A 25547-nucleotide genomic window follows, 5' to 3' on the forward strand; every position below is an offset into this window, starting at 1 on the left:
ACTACGGTGGCCATATAAAGGAGCTCAAATACGGTGTGGGTTTCGTGGTGGGAGAGACTCTCCGTCGCTGAGTCCTGGCATTCACCCCAGTGGATGAACGTCTAGCCACTGTCCATATCAAAGTGAAGTTCCTCAACATATCGCTGATTTGCGCCCACGCCCCGACGGAAGAGAAGGACGATGTGACCAAAGATGTATTCTATGAGCGCTTGGAGCACAACTATGAGAGCTGCTGCCGCTCCGATGTCAACATCGGTCTTGGCGAATTTAACGCAGGGTGAGCAAAGTTGGCATCTTTGGGACAACGGTCAGTAAATTCAGCCTCCATGAGGTAACATTCCCAAATGGGTTGAGGCCGACCGACTTTGCCGTAGCCCGAAATATGATTATCTGTAGTACTTGATCCTAGCATAGGAAAATTCATCAAGCTACTTGGCTGTCTCCGGATCGAAAAGTCACTAACCATATCAATCATGTTGTGAAAGACACGTCTCCAGTATTTTAGAAGTGTATACGCTCCGAGGTCGTAGCATTGACTCGTACCACTAGCTTGTTGCAGCGAAGATACGCACGTTAACAAACACAAGGAAGGTTCGACGTCGGGAAGCTGCAGTCATAACAGACAGTCGAACGAGTATTTACTTGAGCTTGCACTCTTGAGCACTCTACGTGTTTACCCCAATAAAGACGAAGAAGAAGTTTTGGGTCACGATCCTATTTGGAAGGCGATAAGTAATAAAGATTTGTATTAAAATACGTTAAAATTTTGTTTTCACTGATTCATGCTGTTATTGGAGCTGATACAAGTAGCTGCTTCCAAGTCAAAACCGTAAAAACCGTATAGTCAACGAAAGTGTAAGAAACAAGTGTAGCCTAGATTGAATTGCTACTTTTAGCAAGTCGTGCTAAAATTTTTTTAAACAGAGAGTATACAATTTCCTCCGAGCTAATCACAATGAGAATAATTCACAGGAAAAAGCTTAGCAAAGAAGTCCACTATATGGTTTGAGATCTGTTGCATAGTGATATCGTATTATGCCCTCTTACACGCACATTAAGTTGAAAGAGCTATGCAATACTCTTATTATTTTTAACACCCCTCAAGACCATTTAAACTAGCAAGTGTAATATAGCGCAAATATTAAGCATAAAGTAGGCCGGCAGTTAAAGTCTACTATATCAATCGCTTGTTGGATGTTAAACTCTCTCAACTAACCGGCTACGCACAATGCTCGTCTATTAACTTTGCATAACTTTGAGTCGTCTAAAAGATGCCAGACCTAAAACAAATTTGCATAAAGCCAGATGTAAGCGCTGATGTTGTAAAACATACCAGCACTTGTTTTCCTTAGTAGCAGTGTGTGTATGTATGTATGTGTTAATGACTGAATTGGCCAAATGGTAGTTTAAAAGTTTACATGTACATACATACAAATATTAAGAGAATGCATGTGCATTTTGAGTGTTTTAATTAAAGAAATATATTTTTATTATTTTTGTAAGATAAGTTAGTTTTTGTTATTTTTTGTTATTTTTTTTTAATTTTTTTAATATAATTTTTTTTTCTATATTTAAAAAATTTTTTTTTTTTTGCAAAAAATATTGCTTTAGTGAGCTGAAGAGGGAAGCGAGACGCATTTACAGACAAAAAAAAGAGAGAGGCCGAAACTCGTGAGTATGAAGAGCTTGACAAGCTGGCTGAAAGGAGTAATACTCGAAAACTCTACGAAAAGATGCGCCGACTAACAGAAGGTTTCAAGGCCGGAACATATTCCCAGAGGTGATCTAGTGACTGATGCTCAGAACATACTTAAATTTTGGATGGAACACTTCTCGAGCCTGTTGAATGACAGTAAAAACATAACATATGGAGATGGTGAACCCAATTCTCCAATCCAAACGTTATATTGCATTACCATGAAGAAGTTCGAACACCAGTTACCCGTCTGAAAATCAAAGAGGTGGATGAATTGCCGGCCGAGCCATTAAAATACGACGGTGAAGAACTGATAATGCTCCTTATCAGGATCGGGTACTTTATACAACATGGTCGGACAATCTTCATTTAGTGACTGTGTTAATTAGGAGTCTCATTTTGGTATTCTGGCATATACAGTATAGTAGTATACTGTATAGTAGTATACTGTATCTGCCAGAATACCAAAATGAGACTCCTGACTAACAGAGTCACTAAATTACTATTGTGACAATTAGAGACATGAGACAATCGTCTCAAGCAGAATACCGATATTACTGTCCTTTGCGCAGTGGCAACGGTGAATACTGCAGTCGATGGAACGATGATCTGTACGATATATACGACACATTGACATAGTTCAGGATGAAAACACTTCAGCTCTGAGAAAAAGGAAGACCTCCAGTCCATTGGAAAGACCAGAGGGAGAAGAACCTGGCTACACTTGAAATCTTCAATTGGTGCCAAAAAGCGAAAAGAAAGAACAGCTGATGCTATGTTGTAAATACGGCTATAACCTCGTAAGCGGTGTCTTCAACAATAAAGAAGAAGATGTATTATACTAAAATAACAAAAAAAAAAAACATCTCCAATTTTAATTTTTTTTAGGGTATTATGAAATATAAAAGCGTTAACTTTGCCTGTACCGAAGTCAGAATATCTTTCAAACGTGTTTTTTACAGGGACTTAAAGCATGAAAGAGTATAAAAAGATCTTTGACTTAATATTGATAAGTAACTTTGTATGGCCGCTATATGCTATAGTGATCCGATCTGCACAATTTCTTCAGATATTATGGCATTGTCTTAGAAAATCATCTGTACCAAATTTCGTAGAGATAGCTCATCAAAAGAAAAAGCTTTCTATACAAGCACTTGATTCCTATTGTACAGTTTGTATGGCAGCTATATGCTATAGTTATCCGATATCTGCGATTCTGACAAATAAGCAGCTTCTTGTGGAGAAAATTACGTATGCTAAATACCAGATCGATATATCGAAACTAAAGTACAGATATGCGCTCAAGACTTGAGTTCGATCACCGGTTCCGTCATAAACACCTAACAGAGTTTTTCAAATCGAAATTTGCTGCGTTTGTAATTCTCACCTTAATTATCAAGTAACTTACACCGCACCATTTCTGTCCTCACTAACCTGAAATGTGTTAAATATTAAAGTAAAATAGTTCTTTTGTGTCCAATTTCGCACAACAACAACAAATGCAATACTTTTTCGATATTAGCTGAGAAAACTAAATATGAGATGAGTCAAGAAAGAGAGGCTGAGTGATTGTGAGCATAAGACATTCATGTTAGGTGGTCATAAATACGTAAGCATGCATGAACATATATACATATGTACATAAACATGCATATGTACAAATACATGTGGATATTTACATATGTACGTACATACCAACATATTGGTTCATGCAAATACGGTTAATTTTTTAAATCAATATTCCGATTGGTTTTTCTATATCACCTTGTTTGGCTTACATAATATGGTTTGAACTTCAACATTTGCTAGCCAACATGAATGCATGAAACTATTTATGATGTCGAAATCATAAAAGATTTTATTTTCTATAAATATTTTTACATAAATGTTTCCTCAAGTTTATTCAAAAAAATTCCAGACACGCTTTAGCAATGCTCGATGATTGCACATAATTATTTTTTGCATTCATTCAATTTTTTCCATTTATTTAATAACTAAAACAAAGTTCTTATTTGTGTCTAAAAGAGAGTACTTAAATATGTAGTGATGGTGTCGACGAGACTTGCTTAACAAAGCATAAAATCACGTATACGTCGTGGCATCCAGACCTTCATGGCTGAATTTATTTGTTCTAAAGCTAGAAGTTAAAGCAGTTGTAAGTAGTTTAGTTTCGGTTAATCGTTGTTTTTGTAATTTAAAATATTTTCTTTGTTAGGACTATATACATTGTGACGAAAAAGTATTCGGAAATTGTAAATAAAAAATATTTAATTATTCATCAGCTCCTTCAGCGAACTTTGTTTTATCTCTTCGAAAGACTGAAAACGAGTTCCACGGAGCGGCAATTTCAGTTCGGGGAACAAGAAAAAATCACACAGATCCAAATTTGGTGATACGGATTATTAGTGTGCAAACCCATGAATTTCTCTTTCACATTTCCGGACAAATTTTCTCACGTAAACGCCTCAATACGGCCAAATAGAACTCCTTATTGACCGTCTGTCCCTCCGGAACAAATTCATGATGCACCAAACCACGAATATCACAAAAAACAATGAGTATCATCTTGATCTTTGAGGGGCTTTGACGTGGCTTTTTTGGTTTCGGCTGGTTTTTTCCCCTCAATCCGGATGATTATTGACTTTTTTACATGACAAACTCATAAACCCATGTCTCATCGGCATTTATAATGCTCTTCATGAATGTGAAATCGGAATGCGCATGATTAAGCTAAGCATGTCCAAAAGATCTGAGCTTGTTCGCTATCTCTCTAACACTTGCCTGACGGTTCTCAAGCACCATATCCTTCACTTTTTTATTATTTTCATCAGTTGAAGAGGACCAAGGCCGTCCAGAACGAGGCAGGTCTTTAACGATCTCTGACGATACCGGAGGTTCGCTTGCAAGTACTCGAAGGAACCTGCTCACGGACACAACACAGTCAGTTTAGGAAGCGATATGTGAGCCGACATATTAAACGTGAAGCATAGATGGAAAGTAGTTACTAAGGGGTAGAGAAGAGCAGCACTGAGGGTCGTCTAGGCGTACCGTTTCCAAACCCGTAATAGCTCCACTCCCAAAAGAGAAAAGAAAGTTCTAGATATAGATGCAGAATGGAATGGAAATGCACTTGTTCTAAAGACAACAACGAAGCAGCAAACACTTGAACTCTGGCAATTTTGGTGGACAATGGAGTGCAAAAAACATGGACCGCCAAACTAATCAAAGACATTTGTATATAGAGATGTGGCACAGTAGAAAACACCACAAGGTGAAGTGCTATTTAACGCAGATGCTCTTCGATCATGGAGATTTCCAAAAATAACAGTGCAACATGGAGAAAACCGAAAGGCCTCTTGGTATGGATGGAGATGAACTATCAGACGGCGCAAATTATACCTTTTTCAGAGCCATCGATGGAAAGAATCATAGAGAATATTACAAAACAAGCTTTAAGAACGCATTATGGAAAATCTGGTTGAAACAATGGATGACAACTGGTGGAAAATTGTCACGAATGTGGAGTATGTACAACGCACTAAGCAAAAAAACTCTCCGACCCCTGAGAATTCGAGTTAATCGAAGTTGAACCAAATAGCTTAATGCTGGCTACAAAATCATAGACCTTCCTGGACGCAGGCAGAGTAGAAACTGATCTGCCCCGTAGTAATGCGGGAGCGGTTCCGTGGTAAGATAAATTTCGATGATATAGGGGGAAGAGTTTTAGTGGGTATACTACTCACGCAGGATGATGCTCCCTACGGTTTAAAAAAAATATATCAAGATACGTCTCCTCCGTCTTCTTTGAGATACAACCTGTAAAGATGAGCTCCATTTTCTCGCTCACTGTACATTGAAGAATTGGAAACGTTTTTGATAGAACTGTATATATTTACGGTGAAGTTTTATACACAATTACGTCTTGATGTATATTTTGACAACATTAAATCAATGGACTATACTACTCTTCGAAATCATCATCCGTACTCCATATATAAAATTTATGTAATAATAGAATCACAACCTTTTTATCGTCCTAAATAGAAAGTCTAAAATTTTAATCCAGCTGCTTGTAATTATCTTCAGACGTGAGTTGGAATCTCCGGAAACAGTACCTAAAGTCTCAGTGACGATATCTATATTGTAATCCCTTGCATTGAGCGGCCGACTTCTATCGATACCGTCACTAGGAGCTCAATTCCCATTTGAACACTTCTTACTTTTCTTATTTTCACTTTCGCAATTTTTAAAACGTTTCAAAGTAGGGAATAACATAAACTCCACCGCGTGTCAACATAAACTCAAGCGCACGTGATCAGCTAATTAACGGAAAAACATTTAGCAACAAAATTACAAACACTTCGCACACGAAGTGCTTTTGAAAAAATTGTAAAAGTATACTTTAGAACTTAATTGCCTATAAGAGCCTAAGTAAATGTAGGAAGAAAAACAAAAGAAACCCCTTTTAGTTATAAATAAGAGATCATTCGGATAGTTACAAATGAGAGTTTTACTTCTAAGTGCACTCTTCAAAAGTGAATTGCTCTTCGGAGCTTAATTTCCACTTTACCGCAATCAAATACCGAGACGATGTGGATCACATCTAACAGCGATCTTGTCTGGAGTCCGAGAAGTTGAGAGACAGGAATAAATACGTGGCGGGTCCCAAGCCCTGCGCACAACCCTGAGAAGGGATGTTTCGCCTTCTCACTTTAGCTCCCCTTCAAACGGATGTGTTTTGGCTACCCAGACTTGGTCTAAGATCGGAAGTCGTAAGCTATTTGAGCCATACGTGAAAGAATCGTGTCTGGCCACTCCAAAGTGAATGGCAGTCAGAGAACTTTCCTCATTTGCTTGAACTTGTACATATGATTTTTGGCACTGAAGGTACAGGTTGTCTATTCGTTGAGTCCCACAAATGTCGGGTTTACGTAACCAAAAAGAATCCGAATTTTTACCAAGCCAAAGATGATGCACTCGGCAGTATACTTCAATGTTATTTGGAGAACATTCAATAATCTTTGCTTTCGAATGTCAAAGTGAAGAAGTACTTTGCGCGGTAGACCCTAAAGTACGCCCAAAGTTTTCGGTCAACTTAACATGTGTTTACTCGCTGCAATTACATAACCAAATGAACATAAGAAGAACGGTATTGCAACAAAATATTACAGCAATTAGCAGTAAAGTTTTCGTTTTTGATTACATTGTACCAAGTCAGGCTAAAACGTGGTCGTTCAATTAACACGTGGTTTTGCAGTTGCAGTGAGATACACACACACCTATTTACATATGTACGAGTATATATTTATATATTTATATTTGCCTTCGTGAAAATTGTTAAAGCATCCAATTCAACATTTATATTTTTGCACCCAAAAACCTCAAAAGGGTATAGGAAGAAAACTGTGGAGTCCATAATTTAGGTGAATTGGTCACCATATCCATAAAAAAATAAAAAAAAAATTATGTAGAGTGTCTACGAAAATCGGTGACTGACCAAAAGAGAAGTAATTAAAATGTAAAGCATATTGCGAGAAGTCACACAAACATACTTACGTCACGACGTATAATTTCTGGGCACGTAGAAATATGTATGTATGTATGTACGAGCACTTATAAGCATCTGTGACGTCTACACGTGTTTTGTCATAAGAATGTCTGAATACTGTCTACCCAATACGGCAAAAACCAAATAATTCAAACAACTCTCCGTTGACCCTTTGAATTTTTAATTTGAAATAGTATAAAAATCACGGATATAGATTAGATTCATTCAGACATGTTTTTAATTTCTATACCCTACAAATATGAGGAACAATAGTATAACGGAATTAGCTGTACACAACAAAAAGCATGGAAGATAGATATGAAGTCATAAGATAATAATCGTAAGACTTAGGCTTGACGATATAATACTTTGCTAACGCCATATGCTTTTGGTTTATATTTCAAATGGTCCGGATTGTATTAATTCTTCGAAAATATAAATGATGTTTGAACTCTGTGACCGGGAACGTAATACTCTATATAGAAAAACAGGAAAGGTGAAATTTAATGGTAAGGATGACTTAAAAGACGTATATGCTAGTAATCAGTGTAAAACTTTTCTGGTTTCTCGGCGAAAAACTGCTACAAGTAATTTTCACAAGCTTCTCTTGAAGCCAACTTTACTCCAAGGAGTTCTGCATTGATCGAAACAAATCGTAGTCCGATGGTGCAAACTCAGGGCTATATGGCGGATGCATCACAACTTTCCAGCCAAGCTCTTCCAGTTTTTGCCGAGTCACCAAAAAAGTGTGTGGTTTAACGTTGTGCTGATGGAGGACGAAGCCCTTTCTGTTGATCCTTTTTGGCCGTTTTTTTCGATTGCTTGCTTCAATCTCATCAGTTGTAGACAGTCATCAATCATCAATTAATTAATAGCTCGAACAGGCTGGAGCAGCTGATAGTGGATGATTCCTTTCCAATCCCACCAAACACTAAGCATAACCTTTCGAGGTGTCAATCTTAGTTTTGCGACCATTTGTTGAGCTTCACCAGGTTTGGATCTTTTTCGCACATTATTGTCGTATTTGATCCATTTTTCGTCTCAATTTACCATTCGCTTCAGAAATGGTTCGATTTCATTTCGTTTCAGCAAAGAATCGCAGATGTTAATTCGGTCCTTTAAATTTTTCACAGACAATTCATGTGGTACCCAAACATCGAACTTCTTTTTGTAGCCAGCCCTTTTTAAATGGTTCAAAACCGTTTGATGATTAATATTAAGTTCCTTAGCAATGTCACGGCTGCTTATGTGATGGTCCTGGTCAATGTTTTCCATAATATCATCGACTTTTTCAAGGTTAGGTCCACTAGAGCGAGATGCATCTTTCACATCGAACTGATATAACATCGTCTCCGTAAACTTTAAAAATTTCATTGGTGGCTTGCGTGGCATTCTTCCCATTTTTATACAACAATTGCAAAATATAGCGCATTTTTTCATTATTTTCACTCATTTTTGAACAGTTGCAACTTTTATCAACTTCCCCGAATTTAATTTTATTTTGGTTAAATGAAGTGCTTAAAATCTCACCTTTCCAACACTATATGGTATGACACAATGTGATTGGTAGTACTGGAGATATATGACTGCAACGACATCGATTGACAAAATACGAAAATACTTTTTCGACTACCCAATATATGGATTGGTTTTATTGGAGCCAAATTTAGATAATTAAGATTATCGAGATATTCTAGTAGATAAGTTTAAAAATAATAACGAGAATATGATACTCGTATAAGGAATGGATGGTCGGTCGTTTACGGACCGGTACTTAAAATAAAATAATTTCTTTTCATATAAGTTTATATCATTATCATCAGTACTATATATGATATAGAAGATATCTCAAAAAGTTTGTAGAAATAATCTGTTTCGATATCAGGTATAGAAGAAATCGGTTCAAATATTCCTCTATGCCTTTATGCCTTATATTATGGATATCGCTGCTCCATCTGATTGGCTTTAAAATGTACACAGTTATAGGTCGGACAGCCATGTACCTCAACGAAATTCGATGGAAGTACTTCCATTATGATATTATGACTCCCTAACAAAATCGGTTGAAATCGTTTCATATATTTCCCATTTGGAGATAAAGTTATTGTCTATAATTTTCAATTTCAAGATTTGAGGTTAGTTATTTCATTACAACTTAATCGAAGTTTTAACCAACTACTTAAGCATCTTACATTTTTCGCGCTGGGCACGCACAAATCTGATTTTGAGTACTCCGGTCATCCCCGTCTGACTTTTGAACTCTAAAAAATTTACTTCAAATATGTACATATACCATTTGAGAAGTTAAATATTGAGTATACTAAGTGGCTTTAAATATAAAGGAATAAAAGTTGGTTTCTATTTGTCGCCGAAAAGCATAGCAAAGTACGGCGTAGGCATTAGGAAGGGTCCACTTGCATAGAGAAATATTTAATAAATAAAAAAATGAAAACGAAAAATATTATTTACTGTGGTCTCTACACAAATGTATGCTGTTATTGTTTCTAGACTTTGCGTTTGACCTTGAAAAACATGAAAAAATTACATATTGTCATTTGAAATGCAAAATAACGTAACATCAATCTTCAAAGGTTTACAGGCGAAGGAAAAGCGATATTACAGAAACCACTCATATTGAAATAAAATTTGTACATACATATATAGATCATTGAAAATTTATATTAAAGCACAATGATCATAAAATGCACAGTTATCACCTATATTTCTTCATTTTCAGACAATTATTTACTTAAACCCTTTTTAATAATTTTTATTGTCGAAATATTCTTTGGTTTCCTTTTTATTTTAATCCCTTAATTACAGCCTTGCCCTAATGTAACCACCAAGGGCGCATAAGTCTTAAACACATTAAAAATTTATTTTCACTAATTGCAAAACCAATAAGTGGTTCCTACACATTTCTTTAAGAAATGCAATTAAGTAATGTTTAAAGAAGCACAGGAAAAGTTAATTAGAAATGATTATTCGGCGCTAAAGCTTGGGAATACATACATACATATTATTTTAAGTACATATGATATACTAAAGAGTGTTTTTAGACATGCAGTTTTCAAGAAGAAAAGGGCATATAACTTAAGGTTATGGTCAATAATTTAGCTTTATTATAAAGATAAGGGTTTGCCATTATGTTTTAAAAATGGTTTCGGCATATACATTTTAGCAGCAAATGTTTTCAAAGAATTAAAAACAAATAATTAAAAAATTTTATATAAAATTAAAAAAAAATTAAAAGTATTAAAGTTAAAACAAAAAAATTGGTAAAAAAAATTTAATTTCAAATTTAAATTAAATTATAAAATAATGTTATATAAAAATGGTAAACAATTAAAAAAAAAATTAAAAAACGAAATAATAAAAAAAATTATGTAACTATTTTTCTTAATTTTTAAAAATATTTATTTTTGAAAATTTTTTTAAATATTTTATTAAAATTAAAAAAAAAAAATTTTGAAAATTTTTTTAAATATTTTATTAAAATTAAAAAAAAAAATATTTGAATATTTTATTTAAATTTTTTTTTTAATTTAGTAAGATATTTTAAAAATTTTCAAAATTAAATATTTTTAAAAAATTAAGAAAAAATTTGTATAAATATAAAATTACAAAAAGAAATAATTAAAAAATTAAATAAATTTTTTTTTAATTGTTCAAAAACATTTAATTTTGAAAACTTTTTTAAATATTTTATTAACACTTTTTTTTTTAAATTCTTAAATATTTTATTAAAATTTACAAAAAAAATTAATTTTAAAAATTAAATATTTTATTAAAATTAAAAAAAAATTAATTTCAAAAATTAAATATTTTCAAAAAATTAAGAAAAAATTTGTATACGTTTTTTAATTATTTCTTTTTTAAATTTTAGCTAAAATTTTTTAATTATTTTTTGTTTTTTTTTTAATTATTTACACATTTTACATATAAATTTTTTAATAACTTTTTTTTAAATGTTACTAAAATTTATTCAATATGTTAATTATTTATCTTAATATTGAAAAATAAACTTTTTCTGCTTGTGAAATTTCAAATTCGAAAGTTGTTTTTAAGTAAGATTTTCGAGATTGCAAAATAAAAAGAAATATTGAAATGCATTTTTGCTGCTAGACTAAATTATATAAAAAGTAAATAACGGGTGATTTTTTTGAGGTTAGGATTTTCATGCATTAGTATTTGACAGATCACGTGGGATTTCAGACATGGTGTCAAAGAGAAAGATGCTCAGTATGCTTTGACATTTCATCATGAATAGACTTACTAACGAGCAACGCTTGCAAATCATTGAATTTTATTACCAAAATCAGTGTTCGGTTCGAAATGTTTTTATCGACAAATTTTGTTCAGCGATGAGGCTCATTTCTGGTTGAATGGCTACGTAAATAAGCAAAATTGCCGCATTTGGGGTGAAGAGCAACCAGAAGCCGTTCAAGAACTGCCCATGCATCCCGAAAAATGCACTGTTTGGTGTGGTTTGTACGCTGGTGGAATCATTGGACCGTATTTTTTCAAAGATGCTGTTGGACGCAACGTTACGGTGAATGGCGATCGCTATCGTTCGATGCTAACAAACTTTTTGTTGCCAAAAATGGAAGAACTGAACTTGGTTGACATGTGGTTTCAACAAGATGGCGCTACATGCCACACAGCTCGCGATTCTATGGCCATTTTGAGGGAAAACTTCGGACAACAATTCATCTCAAGAAATGGACCCGTAAGTTGGCCACCAAGATAATGCGATTTAACGCCTTTAGACTATTTTTTGTGGGGCTACGTCAAGTCTAAAGTCTACAGAAATAAGCCAGCAACTATTCCAGCTTTGGAAGACAACATTTCCGAAGAAATTCGGGCTATTCCGGCCGAAATGCTCGAAAAAGTTGCCCAAAATTGGACTTTCCGAATGGACCACCTAAGACGCAGCCGCGGTCAACATTTAAATGAAATTATCTTCAAAAAGTAAATGTCATGAACCAATCTAACGTTTCAAATAAAGAACCGATGAGATTTTGCAAATTTTATGCGTTTTTTTTTAAAAAAAAGTTATCAAGCTCTTAAAAAATCACCCTTTACAATGTAATGTTTATTGCTATATTCTCAGTTCAAAGTCAATTTTAGATTACATTTGGTTTGCATTTTTTGTTTTGCTTTACTTTGTTTGCGTCAAGCGTGCCACACGTGCGACCGTTATTAGTGGTGATTTATAAAAACAAATTAGAATTTAATCATTTAATATTTTTTATTGCATTGATTGAACGTAGTCAGCAAAAATCAGAAATTAAATGCAATTTTATTTTCTCTTATTTTATTTTTATACCCTTGCAACATGTTGCTACAGAATATTATAGTTTTGTTCACCTAACGGTCGTATGTAACACCTAAAACTAATAGGGTCAGTTATAGGGTTATATGTATATATACAAATGATCAGGATGATAAGATGAGTTCAAATCCGGGTGACTGTATAATCGCGTAAGCGGTGTCTACGCCAATTAAGAAAGTGCTTGAAATTACACTTCTCGAGTATTATTATAATTTTAACAACAATCATTAGGAAATTAATTTTATTTTAACCAAAGTTAAAAAATATTTTTTTTTTATAAATATTGTTTAATTTTTTTTGTAATTTTTTTTTGTTATTTTCTGTTTAGTTATTAAATTTTATTATTTATTAAAACTTAAAATTTTTTTAATATTTCTTAAAATTTACATTTTATTAATTTTTATTATTTTAATTAAAATGTATTATTTATTAATATTTATTATTTTTATTAAATTCATTTTGCCCTTCAATTCACACTTTTCGAGTATGAATATAATTTTAGTAACAATAATTTGCAGTATTTGATAAATTGCTTAAATATTAGCAACTAAATAAAAATATTTTTCTAAAAAAAATTTTTGAAACTTACTTTGTATTTACAAACGTTGTCCGTTACTGCTGCTAGCGAAAATGTAAGCAAACAGCAAACTCGGCAGCAGTTGTTTTGCAAAAACAATTTAATTTAACATAAAACTGTGCCGGCACTTGTTAAATTAATTTTCGAATATTTTTTGATTTTTTAGATAATTTAATTTATTTTAAATATTTTTAGAAATATTCAATTTATTTTGAAAATTTTCAATCAAGTTTCAAATTATGACAATTAGCTGCTAAATCACTTTCTTACAAGGCGCTATAACACAAAGGATTTCAATTTCCTTCGCTTTCTTCGCACAGTGGCGCTCAAACTGTTTGCCGCTTAACGTTTGGCAAGAACTAGGCAGCAGGCGTTCGCTTTGAGGACTAAAAGCCGTTTGGCCGAAAAGTTCTTCGTCAATAGCGGTATATTTTGTTATATGTATTACATAAATATGTATATAGCATGTATATACTGTATGTACCACTTATATACTTGTGTCTATGTACAAGCGTTTAATAGTTCCGAATATTAGCGCAATTGATGAGACATTCCGGTGTCTTTTTGGTCTTTCCCAAACATACGTCGGCGCGGCACTCTGTCCGCCTGCACTGTTCGTAATTTATTTATGTGGTTTAGTTATTTACTTTTTTATTTATTTCCACTTTTTTCCCCGTAGTTATCGATTAAGCAATGCCGCGCTTCAGCATTTCATTGTGCGCTCATTTAAATAAATATTTATTCACTTATCATTGCTGATGGGTTTGCTTGTGTTGCGTTAAAGCCGTTTTGACAGTTGCTGCTATTGTCGCTGTTGTTGTTGTTTTTGGTATTGCTATTATGACAATTACCATTTACTTTGCCACAAATTAACGCAAACGAAATAGTTGGTCACTAAGCAGAGTCGGCTTATTGTTGTTTTTGTTATTTCTATTTGTTGTTTTTGTAATTATTACATAGCTATAACTTTTTAGTTGTTGTCTTTGGCCTTCAAACGTTGGACAAACTTATGCATTGCATATTTTGACTTCTTTCACTACCCAAAATATACCAATATTTTTTTTGTATCTTTTCTACAACAACCACACTGAATTCCGAACACTTTTATTTTCTTTTCGCACGTACAAAAAGCCAACGACTTTTTTCAGTATTTTTTTTTCACTTTTGATTTTATTATTTCTTCATTGACTGGTATTTCGTGCGCGTACCGCGTACCGTAAGTTATTCCGTGCAAATGCTGTGCACTATCGTTGCGCTCAAACTTTTATAAAGTTTCGGTCTTCCATCGGCGCCGTGTCGCTGCGTCGCCGCGTAGGGAGTAATAAGCAGTGCGTTGCGCGCGCAATTAAAAAAGGTCTCCGCGTCAAGATCCGCAACTTCGACTTTGTATGTGCCGAGATACCAATACTACAGCAACAGCTCAAAACACATGTGTGTGGAGCACTTGCCGACTCGTTGGTACCGTCCTCGTTTGCTCGCGCGCTCGTTCGTTCGCTACGCTCCGCTCCACGCAGCACAGCTTCTGCTCGGCTTTGACCCACCGTAGGGCACTTGCAGTCGCAGCTATCACACAGCTCATGCTCATGCGTTGAAAAACCTAAAAATTTCGATCTGCATTCAATCATACGCAGATTGACTACATTTCAATTGTAGCTCCTCACAGCTGACCCGGAGCTGGGCTCCATCGACATTTGAGCTCTCAACTGGACGGCGTTTGTATTTTTCGTTTTATTTGTTTTGTTTGTGTAAGACCGATTTGTGTGCAGCGATTTGGTTTTCGATCGCTTGATTTTCGGCAGCGCGTTCGGCCTTTTGTTTACCCACGAGCGTGGAATGGCATAAAGCAGGAGAAGAGCAGCAAGCTGCAGCAGCACAATCAGTCGGCAGCATAATTACCTACATATGCTCATATGGATATGTATGTATGTATGTATGTATATGTGTTAAACATGCGTCAGTGAAGAGTTACGTCGCATGCGTGCCCATCACATTTGGGTGATTTATTTCTGGTAACGATTGATCGCCCTAAGCCTCAGAGTTGCTAACGCAGCTGCAGGTGAAGACGCTGAGCATTGATTACCATCTTTTGGTACACGCTTTATGGATATATTCTGATAATAGTGTAGACATACTAACACCTGGAATCATTCAAATCCCCAATCAATTAGAAAAGAGAGTTATGAACTTCGGTTTATATGTCCACTTGGAGAGCTTTGAATTACAGCAAGCTTGAAAATACAATCTTTCGCTCACCTATGGCCAGACTGACTCGACGAGAATTTTCGTCAGATTTCCAGCTTCACCTATGGCAAGACTGATTCAACGAGATTCTACAACTTCAAAGACCATACACCTCAGAAATGGTTGTTCGTCAGATTTTTAGCTGATTGATCATTACTAAGAGTGTTTTCAGAGGTTGGCTTTCAAATCTACATACTCAATTAAATTTTGAAAGTGCTATAGGAGATGCCATTGCTTGTTCATATCAAATTTTTCCGTCATACCTTAATCAAGATCTTACTGGTCTCAATTCTAATGGGAGCGTGTTCGCGGTTTTCGTAGTAACGTACCGCGTTGCTGTTTTGTCTTCCTCCCATTGTTAGCTATTCCTTCGAGACAGTTTCTATGCATGTGCATGCTAATTTCGATCTTCATCTATTCACCTCCTCTGGAGAGTTGCGTAGTCACAATTAACTTAAGGAGTTAGGTCGACTTCAGTTCTCCAAGCTGTAGTCCTTGATGGCCTGCGACCAGATCGTGAAACTATCATTTTATTAAAATAAACTTTTCTTTATAAAGAAATAAATGTATGTGACCATTAGACTATTTTTTGTCGGGGAGGTTTATCAGTTCTGTGGTTTATGTTGATTAGTCCACGATCACTGATCAGCTGAATACATCATCCATCTTGAGACCTGGTATTCGATATCCGATAATATTCGACCGAATAGACTATGTCCAGTACGCAGTGAAGAAAATATAGCAGCCGGAGCTAAGAGTGTACACGAAGACTTTCGAGAGTCGATTCGGCGCCGTTCACAGCAACTTGGCTTGACGTATGGAACGACTTGGCGCATTTCACGTCGTTATCTAAAATTGAAAGTGTAAAAAATACAGCTTGTGCAAGAACGGAAGCCCCTCGAGCTTCTCAAGCGACATCGCTTTGCTCTATTAATTTTTGAAAAATTCCAAGAAGATCCCACGTTTTCGAGCCAACATTTTTTTTAGCGATGATGCCCACTTCTGCCTCAATGGGTATATATAAAAGCAAAAATTTCCACATTTGGGACGGAGAGCAACCTGAAGAGATTCAAGAGCTGCCATTTTATCCAGAAAAAACAAGGATGTGTTGTGGTTTGTGGGTCGGTGAAATCATCGGTCTGTACTAATTCAAAAATGATGCTAGTGAGAACGTAACCGTCAATGGCGACCGTTATCTGACTATTTGATGCCTGAAATTGAAGCTCGTGATCTCGCCGACATTTGGTTTCAGCAAGACGGCGTCACTTCCCACACAACACATCAATCAATGTATTTATTGAGAAAACACTGCGGTAAACGGCTAATTTCACGTTTTGGGCCGGTCGAATGGACACCAAGATCGTGTGACATCACACCGTTAGACTTTTTCCTGTGGGAATATGTAAAGTCTGAAATCTATGCGGAAAATTCCGCTTCGATTCAGGTCTTAGAGCAAAACATCTCGCGTGTCATTTGCCAGTTACCAATTGAAATGCTCGAACGAGTTCTTGGAAAAGGATGTTCTTTCGAATGATAATAAACTTTCCCTATTACACTTAAAGCTTCTGTGTATTTTTCTTTAAAAAACTAGGGAACCTCGAAAGGTACCTCATTTATCACTAAAACGTATCGAAGAAGTTTGTTTCATTGGTATTCATTCACCAGTAAGCAGTTATTTGTTGTGCCAACAAACGAACATTATCCACCATAAAATGTAGGTCTTGGAAATCCTGTTCCAAAGTAGCGCTTAAAGATTATTATTTGATTTTATTGACTATAATTGAGCGTTAAACCCGCTTATCACTGGCAAATTGCATAAAATACTGTTTGCATTGAGTGAATTACAAACTAAATATTATGTTTAAGCTTAATTAAATATGCTACCAATACGAATAAGCCTCGTGCGAAGGATATCTGGTGGTCGTATTAACCGACTTAGCCTTAGGCTTGTTGTATTTCGATGCACACACCCATGAATATTTATTCATTTTTCTCGTTCACCAATTTTTATAGCAGTATTTAGCGCTGTAATAATTGTTATCAATGTAACTTTCTTGAACCAGTTATTAATTTCTAATATGACTTTATTGCAGCTTTTACTTAAAACAGAAAATTTTTAAAATTCAATCGTTTTAGCTTTATTTTATCACACAGACTTTTAGTTATAGGTCAGGAAGTAGTTCATTGATCATATTTGTAATTAAAATAAATTTTAAGCTCAATTATACGAGAGTAGTTTGATAAGTTTGTGACTTTTTGCCCTAAATGCTTAGAACTGCAGTAAATTCTGTTACAAGTTCAGATCGTTTTAAAATCCGAAAATCTAACACAATAGTAAATTTTTTAATCAAGTTTATTTTATTTAATAATGCATATATTAAATGGGCGATGAGCAAAATTGTATTCGAAATGGTTAACTTTTGTTTTCACTCCTTTCCCTGAAACGATTTACTCAAACATCAATAGCGGTACGCACAGTTTCCATTGATATTTACGACGCCGCTCGAACCAAAGATTTTTTGAGACTCTTCAAATTTCTGTAGGGTATTACGCAGGCCGTATTCTCCAACTATGATCACAAACTGTAGTCCAATTGGTTTAAATTTGGATTTCCAGAGGGACAATCATCTCCGCTATGAAACCAAGTTTATTGCTTCTAAGCCACTGTATTGGGACTGGGTGATTTTATGCTCGTGTGCAGAATCTTGTTGGAAGATCCAATGCTCTTCATCGAATACAGTACTGTTTAACGGTTTTATCACACCTTCTAAAACACCCAGCAATAAAATGAATTTGTCCATATTTATTGGACCAATCAGGAGGTACGTTCCCGTTGCTATCGCACAAATTTAAAGATTGTGTGTTCTGCGTCGTCTCTTCGACTTTATCCAATCTATGAAGATACTTGGTGAAAGATAGCGTCCGGATAGCAACAGTGTCATGCAGAGGTCGACTGGTAAAAATTTACGACTCGTTGTAGGGAATTCACAGCTTTTTGTGTCCTTAGAATATCCATAGTCAGTGTCTTGGGCTTTGATAACTGCTGATATGTCGTCCGCGTAGCCGATTAAGTATGATTCGTCTGGCATTTCAAGTTTTAGTATGTCGCCATAATTAATGTTTCACAGGTCTGGGCCTAAAATGAACTCTTGAGGTTTCAGAAGCTGCAATTAAAACTTTTCGAAATGATTAGCTCTATTAATTATAATAAATTTTTATTATTTTCTTATTAAAATATTTATTATTATTATTTAATATTTATTTTCTTATTAAAATATATAACGGTTATGATATCTATTAATATCTTGTTAGGTTACAAATATAGTAAAAGGTAATCTTACAAATTTTGCTTATTAGTGAATGCCCTACTGGAAAGCAATTGTGAATAAAGCGACACCTTGCGGTTAATGTTTACATTAATCACTGAACACACTTCGTCATTCTTCTTTACGTCAAATTCGTGCCTTAAGTGTCGCCAGTAGATGCCGCGCTCCAAACTTTTCATTTAATTCCGTCTGCAATTCCAGCCAGTAAGCCAAAGCAGAATGAGTTTGTCCATCAAATATGGCGCTCGTGTCAAGTGTTTTTCTTTTATACATCGCTATTTTACCTGCTAAAAATTTGTGAAAAGTCCAATACAATATACAAAATAATTTGTGAAAATCTACTAAAAACGCGGCCGAAATAAGCGGGTACTTTGTGAGATTATGCGTAAAGTGTTGATGTGAGAAATTAATGTGAAAATTAGCCAATTTTAGATGTTGAAACAAATAAGAAAAAAATTGCCAATGCAGCGATAAAATCGATTCATAAAGCCAATGGAGGAATATGAGAAAATTGTGTGAAAGAAGAAGCAGCAAGAGCAAAAGTTCGCACAAAACAGCAGAAAAGTGATAGTTGTTGGTTTGGAACTGATGGGACGTGGTGGGGGATGTGGTTTTCATTCTTTTGTTGAATCGTTGTTTGGTTTAATTTTATGCGAAAGGTGAGGGGCAACTAGCTGCAGTACACATCAATGATAGCAACAAAGAAACAAAGTATAAAGCAATAATAAAAGAACGTGCAAAGAGAGGGGGAGAAAGTAAAATGATTTTGTGTATATGTGTATGCACAAACATACATGTGGATGTATTTGCACGAATGACCATTGCGATTTCTATGCGCTGTTTTGCCGTTTATGCCAATTCCTTCCACCCGCTCATCCATATTTTAAGGCTTAAAGTCTGATATTCGCTAATATTTTATATTGCAAGTATTTAGTGGATGGGTGATGGTGGTGATGGCACTGCAGTCGTAATATACATATTTTATTTGTCACCAAGATTGAGCTGCTCTGTGATATTTCTAGATACCAATGCAGCAATTATAAAGATATGCAAAGTGTGCGTTAAAAAGAAGTTAAGTTGAAACAAAGTAAAAGTATAATTAATGAATGAAAAACTTGGGGATTTATAAATATTGACATTTTTGCTAAATCAGAAAACCGCATTATTCTTAACCACATATGTAAATATGTATATGTGTAGAGAATCGCACATGCATATAACCTCAAGGAAAAGTAGCATACATGCATGACGAATGTCTACTTCCAATCAACCTGCTTAAAAGAATTTACCTTGTAAATATTTTAGCGCCATGGTAATGAATGGGAAAACACTCTAATTTCAAGTAAATATTAGCACGAACTACGGCAACTATTTATAATAAATCAAGGAAATATGCAGACAAAACGAATTGGGTGCTAGTGTTGACACGCGAACTGCGCACCTTGCTGCGAGAACGAGGGTCTTAGCGAAAAACACCATGAGGCAACAAATTTAAATTTCGGATTAGTTTTTCTAAAGAAGAAGAACCCTATGTACATGTTAAAATATTGATGCAATTTTAATTTGGCAATTATATTATATCTTTGCAGTCGACCATTGAATTGCGCACAGCGTAATCCATTATTAATGGGGAGACTTCTTGAATTTTAGTTGTAATTGTATTCACATTATTTTATATGATATTTTGTTTTGTTCTTCTATACAGTTTTCTATATAGTTATATTTAGCTTAGCACAATTTAAGTATGTTTTGTCTCCCTGTTTCTCACCACTTAACTCGATAAAATAACGCTTTTAATTTAATTGAAAAGCCGTCCTGCTGACTCATAGAGTAAAAACAAACAATGTAAATATTGTAAAACAAAAGTTGTCATATTATTTGCTTGTCCATCATCATTAAGATCATAAAACAGCGCGATATACGATATCCAATTTGGGTCGGCTTTACGCGCAAACCATCACCATCAGTTCCCACCATTCAACAGTGGGCGCTAATACACCTGATATTCGTGTGCTTTCGTTTGTGCAGCGCTGGTGTGCTATGCTTTTGAAAGCCAATGAATGAATCCTCGCTTGCTTTGGCTTGTGGTACACACTGTTAGAAATTATTAATATAATATTCATTATAAAAGTTCTAAATAGATTTTACTGCTTACAAATTTACAGAGTGGTAGCAAAGTAAATCATGTGAATGTGTATGTGTATAATATAAAAAATAAGCAAATAAAGCACACACGTATAAAAAAAGTAATCTAAAAGAAACAAAACAAAATAAATAGAGTGAAGAGTGCATAAAGCCAGCCACACAAAGTGTATGCCATTCAAGTTCTACTTGAGTTGTGCGAAATAGGAAAGGGCTGAAGGTGCGGCGCAGTGCTTAGAGAGCGCTTTGTGGCGCACACGAAGGAGAAGTTAATAAAAATTCGCTAGCTAGTTGTGAACGCGTCACAAGGCTCCAACACCGTCATTGTGACTGTTGTTTTGTTTGTTACCAACATTGTGCGAACCGCTGTGTATGTACACTTTTATCGCGACCGTCATTCATAACGTCAACGTCGCTGTTTCCGTTCTCGTCAAAGTCGACAACACACGACACATTGGAAAAAGGCATACTACTTTGAAACACGCTTAAGCCAAAGGATAACGTACACCCATAGTGTAACGTCGTTAAAACAGGCATACTCGTCGAACGACCTGGTTTTACGCGACACCAGTAAGCAACGCGACTCACAAACTTAAAAAAATTGTTTCGCGCATACTTGGCCCTTTTTCCCAAATTCGGTACGGTGTGTGTTTATATTCACATACTAAGTGACGAGCAACGATAACCACACAACAAGATAGCGCTTGTAAATAGCCATACGCACTAAGAGAAATATATACATAAAGAAATATATTTACAAACGCCAGTATACACCATGTCAACTGATAAGATCAAAGTTGCTGTGAGGGTGCGACCCTTCAATCGTCGCGGTAAGTCCAAACGACTAAACCATAAAGATTATCCATTATGTTGGCATATATGCCTTTGTATTTGAATAAATATAGGTATATATTGCAATATAATGCACACAACTACATATGTACATGCAGGAATTCATTAACAAATTATATTTACATTCTTTTATATATGCCCTAAAGGTAGACGGGTGTAAATATTTTTGTGTGCTGACTTGTAGGCGCTTGTCTATTGTTGGTTTGTGCAATATTTACACCATGAATAAGTTAAAGCCTTGTCACGCTTAATTAGAATTCATAGTTAAAGCTGATTTGCGTATGTCACTTGTAATTTGCTGGGAGGACAAAAATGTTTACCTGTTCATAGATAATTAAGTCATAAAAAATAAAGGTTAAAGGATCCCAAAAGTGTACGTAATTATAATGAGTGCTGAAATTGTCATTAAAAAGCGGTAAACTCATAAAATCAATCGATAAGGAAGGGTGTGTAGTTTTGCGTTACAAAATACAGAAATTTTGTCAGGCAGGCTACTTTTTAAAGAATATTGTATGTGCCTTTGTAAAAAGTCTCCCACTTTTTGAGATTTCGATTTGAAATTTCGCATTTTGTCCCCAATGTGCCAACCATTTGTCCACCTATATCGGACCTCTATAGGATATAGTTGCCATAAGAACTGACCGATAAAACTTAAGTCCTTCTATGGAAATGTTTTTCTTTCGACGAGAAATCTTCATGAAATTTTTGACATACAATTCTCCTCGACAACGTTATAATCTCCAAACAAATCCAAACGATCCAAAAATACGTATACAGCCGATCGGACTCTATAATCCATTCAAAATCTTTTGTGATGTCTTCTTTGGTGGTGCCTTGTACATATTATCAATTTTTTTTAGTTTTTTTACAGTTACGACTATAAATATTTGGCAACATTTCTTATTACTCTATAATTGAACAATAAACCAATATGCATGTCTTGCCAAAGCACTGTCTTGGTGTTTTTCCGTTTGCAGTTTTGTGAAAAATTTTAGTATTCGCTGAAACAATAATAATTTTGTAAGCATTCAAGTGAATTATTCGAAGTAAAAACGAAAATAAACGTTATTTCTACTTTGATTTGTTTGCTTTCTTCATTACAGCTGAAATTGTATTAAATCATAAACTTTTTTCCACTTACCTATTATAACTCTGGTGATAAATATTTCATCATAAAGTAACCAAATTTATTGTTTAACTGATTTTTTTTTTGAGTTAAACAGTTATTTCATATTGTTTTAAATTTTTTTAAATGCTTTTATTTTTTTTCTAATTTTTTTTTAATTTCTTTTTTCTTATTTTAATTTTTTGTTTTTTTTTTTTGTTTTTCATTATTTTTATATTTTCATTGTTAATAATATAATATAATTTAATTTTCTGTTACAAAATATGACACACAAAAAATACCAAATTTCCTATTTATTTGAATTTTTATATATATTTTTTAATATTTTAACTTTTTATTAATTTTTATATTTCTTATTTTATTTTATTTCTTTAATTTTTATATTATTTTTCATTTCGTATTTTTATTTTAAATTTTTTTATATTTTCTTTATATTTTAATTATTTAATTTCTGATTTTTTAAATTGAATTAATTTTTTTAATTTAAACTTAACTTTTTGTTTTTAATTTTAATTTAATTTTTTTTTACTTAATTTCATTATTTTTAAAATTCCGAATACGTAAGCTCTCGCAGCTCTGCAACTATACTTCACAACAGTGTAGTTTACCATGGTCCTACTGCTTCCAGATTTCTTCTATTCATGCACACCAATTGCTCAATGAGCCGAAAACCAAACACAATTTTTCTTCACTTCCTTTTCCACAAAAAACACATGTGTGTGCCATTACGCCGTAGAAGTCTATTTTTCTTGCTCCAGCTTTTTGGCAACTCTTTATGCTTATCGTGGCGCTTTGCTCCAAATATGAAATGCTAGATAACTCGCCCATCGCATGTGAGTTTGTCTGCATGCTGCCTGAATGGTACACATGTACTTTTTGTACGTGTCACGATTGGCATCGAAGTAATATATTACACTTGAGAGTTCAATGCCCACTTCATTTTGCACTACCGAAGGGTAGATAGATACAAAGGAGCCAATAAGCCAAAGCGTGAGCGGACAGTCGGGGGAAATGCGAACATTTATTTCCGGCAGTTTGTTGGCGCAGAATTTTTGTTACTTTTTAGCTTTCACAAACAACTTGTGTCTTGAGATTTGCTTTACTTTTTCAGCTGTCAAATCGGCGCACTCTAAAGTAGTGCTTCGTTTTTTTCGAAACTTTTTACTTTGCTGGTTTATTAGAAGCTTATAAATACAAATATTGTTTGCTTTCCTAGTGCAGGTAGGTGTACGCTTTAAAAAGACGACACAAATACTGGGGCAAATAACAGTTCTTCTAGTTTTGTAGCTGAAGGCGTCTTTGGGCTATTGAAATTTCTATGCAGAGGAATCTGAGCTGTAAAAGGAAAGTAATAAAAATTGATCAAACATTTTTATCTCAATGTAGTCTTTTGTTTCTTTTAGTAAATTTTTCATTACCTCCATGCCTTCTTTATAAAAGAAGGTCTCAAGTTTTCTCCAAAACAGGTGTCCAGCACTGTTAAGATAAGAAATGTGCTCGAACTTGTATCCAAGAATTTCCTCACCAACTTTATATTTGCATTCTTTTGTACTGGCCTTTAAGTGGATGTTTTTCGGCTACCCGAAGGATATTTCAATTTTCCTCATTGGTGGAGAAAAAAATATTCTTCCGCTTTTGCTAACCAATATCCAACTTCAGTTCGTTGCTGTTGTTGTGGTTGAGGCAGAAAAGATTACTTAAATATTTTTCCATCGTGGAAACCAATCTGATTATTTCCTTACAACACTTTAATATGTATCTACAAACTTGGGGAACTCGACTCGGCTCGGTTGTAAAACAGTCGTGTAGATTACCGAAGTTTACATAAGTGAATGTATTGTAGCTTGCTCCAAATAGTGAAGTTAGACGGCTTTTTAATTCGAAAAAATCATTCCCATGTAAAGCCACTAATTTGTTATAAAGCCCTCGTATATATACATACATAAGTATGTATAGCCTGAAGCACCTCCGATTTACCCATATCGCGTGTTATTTTGCCACTTTGTTTTTTGTAGCTCAAGTTCTTTGCTTGCACTCCACACTTTTGGTGTTCTCACATGTTTTGCATTTCTTTGTTATTTCGCAGAAGCTTTGTGGCTTCTTCCCCCAAGCGCTCAATTGCGGTTTGACCGAATTTCATTTCGTTTTATTGCACTACTTCCAGTTTGTTGCTATTTTTGTTGTTGTGTGTATGCATGCACACGTCAAAATTTTGCTTAATTTCAAGTTGTAAATTTCACGTCTCAAATTTTTTCACTTCGCTCAGCCATTTGCGCCAGTTTTCGCTGCAACAACACACACACACGCATACTTATCTGCAGTTACGTGCTGTGTGCGGTTTTTATCTTTTATTGTGTCTGCCATTAAATTTGGACACAACAAAGAAAATAGAAACGCAAATTTAATGCGAGCAAAGTTATCTAGGTAAACTTGCCAATAATGCAACAACAAGAACGGCAGCGAGAGTGATTTTTATTTATTAGCGTGCCTGAAAATGGAAGGTGTAAATTCGCTGCTTTAAATGTCAACAAATTAAATGCTGCCACATATGTATTTAACGCCGACTGTTCAGCTGTCAGTCAGTCTGTCAAGGCCTTTATATATTTGCATGTATATTTGTGTGTATGTGCAAATATTTCTGCATTTAGTTGCGCGTGTTCGTGTCTATGGATTTCTCGGCTCGCTCGTGTCTTTGGCAAATTTA

The 25547-nt window shown here is 34.6% G+C and overlaps 2 protein-coding genes across 17 annotated transcripts in view; one reads left to right on the forward strand and one right to left on the reverse strand.

Moving 5' to 3' along the window:
• Nucleotides 1-14412, reverse strand: part of LOC105228937 (nose resistant to fluoxetine protein 6) — a 40829-nt gene extending 26417 nt beyond the window's left edge. The window contains exon 1 of the mRNA XM_011208958.4: nt 13169-14412. The gene's annotated coding sequence lies outside the window, so the exon portion shown is untranslated. The remainder of the gene's footprint in view (nt 1-13168) is intronic.
• Nucleotides 14413-18897: 4485 nt separating this feature from the next.
• The window catches only part of LOC105228936 (kinesin-like protein KIF13B), a 66202-nt gene continuing 59552 nt past the window's right edge, over nt 18898-25547 (forward strand). For 6 of the 16 annotated variants that reach the window (XM_049450678.1, XM_049450679.1, XM_049450676.1 and 3 more), the window contains exons 1-2: nt 18899-19382; nt 20889-21695. In XM_049450678.1, the coding sequence (XP_049306635.1) occupies nt 21641-21695 (55 nt within the window). In that variant the 5' untranslated portion in view covers nt 18899-19382; nt 20889-21640. Of the gene's footprint in view, nt 19383-20864; nt 21696-25547 lie in introns of all 16 variants that reach the window. The other 10 variants (XM_049450666.1, XM_049450674.1, XM_049450675.1 and 7 more) reach the window with 8 other exon arrangements.

Source organism: Bactrocera dorsalis, chromosome 3 (assembly GCF_023373825.1).
Source record: "Bactrocera dorsalis isolate Fly_Bdor chromosome 3, ASM2337382v1, whole genome shotgun sequence".
Lineage (NCBI taxonomy): Eukaryota > Metazoa > Arthropoda > Insecta > Diptera > Tephritidae > Bactrocera > Bactrocera dorsalis.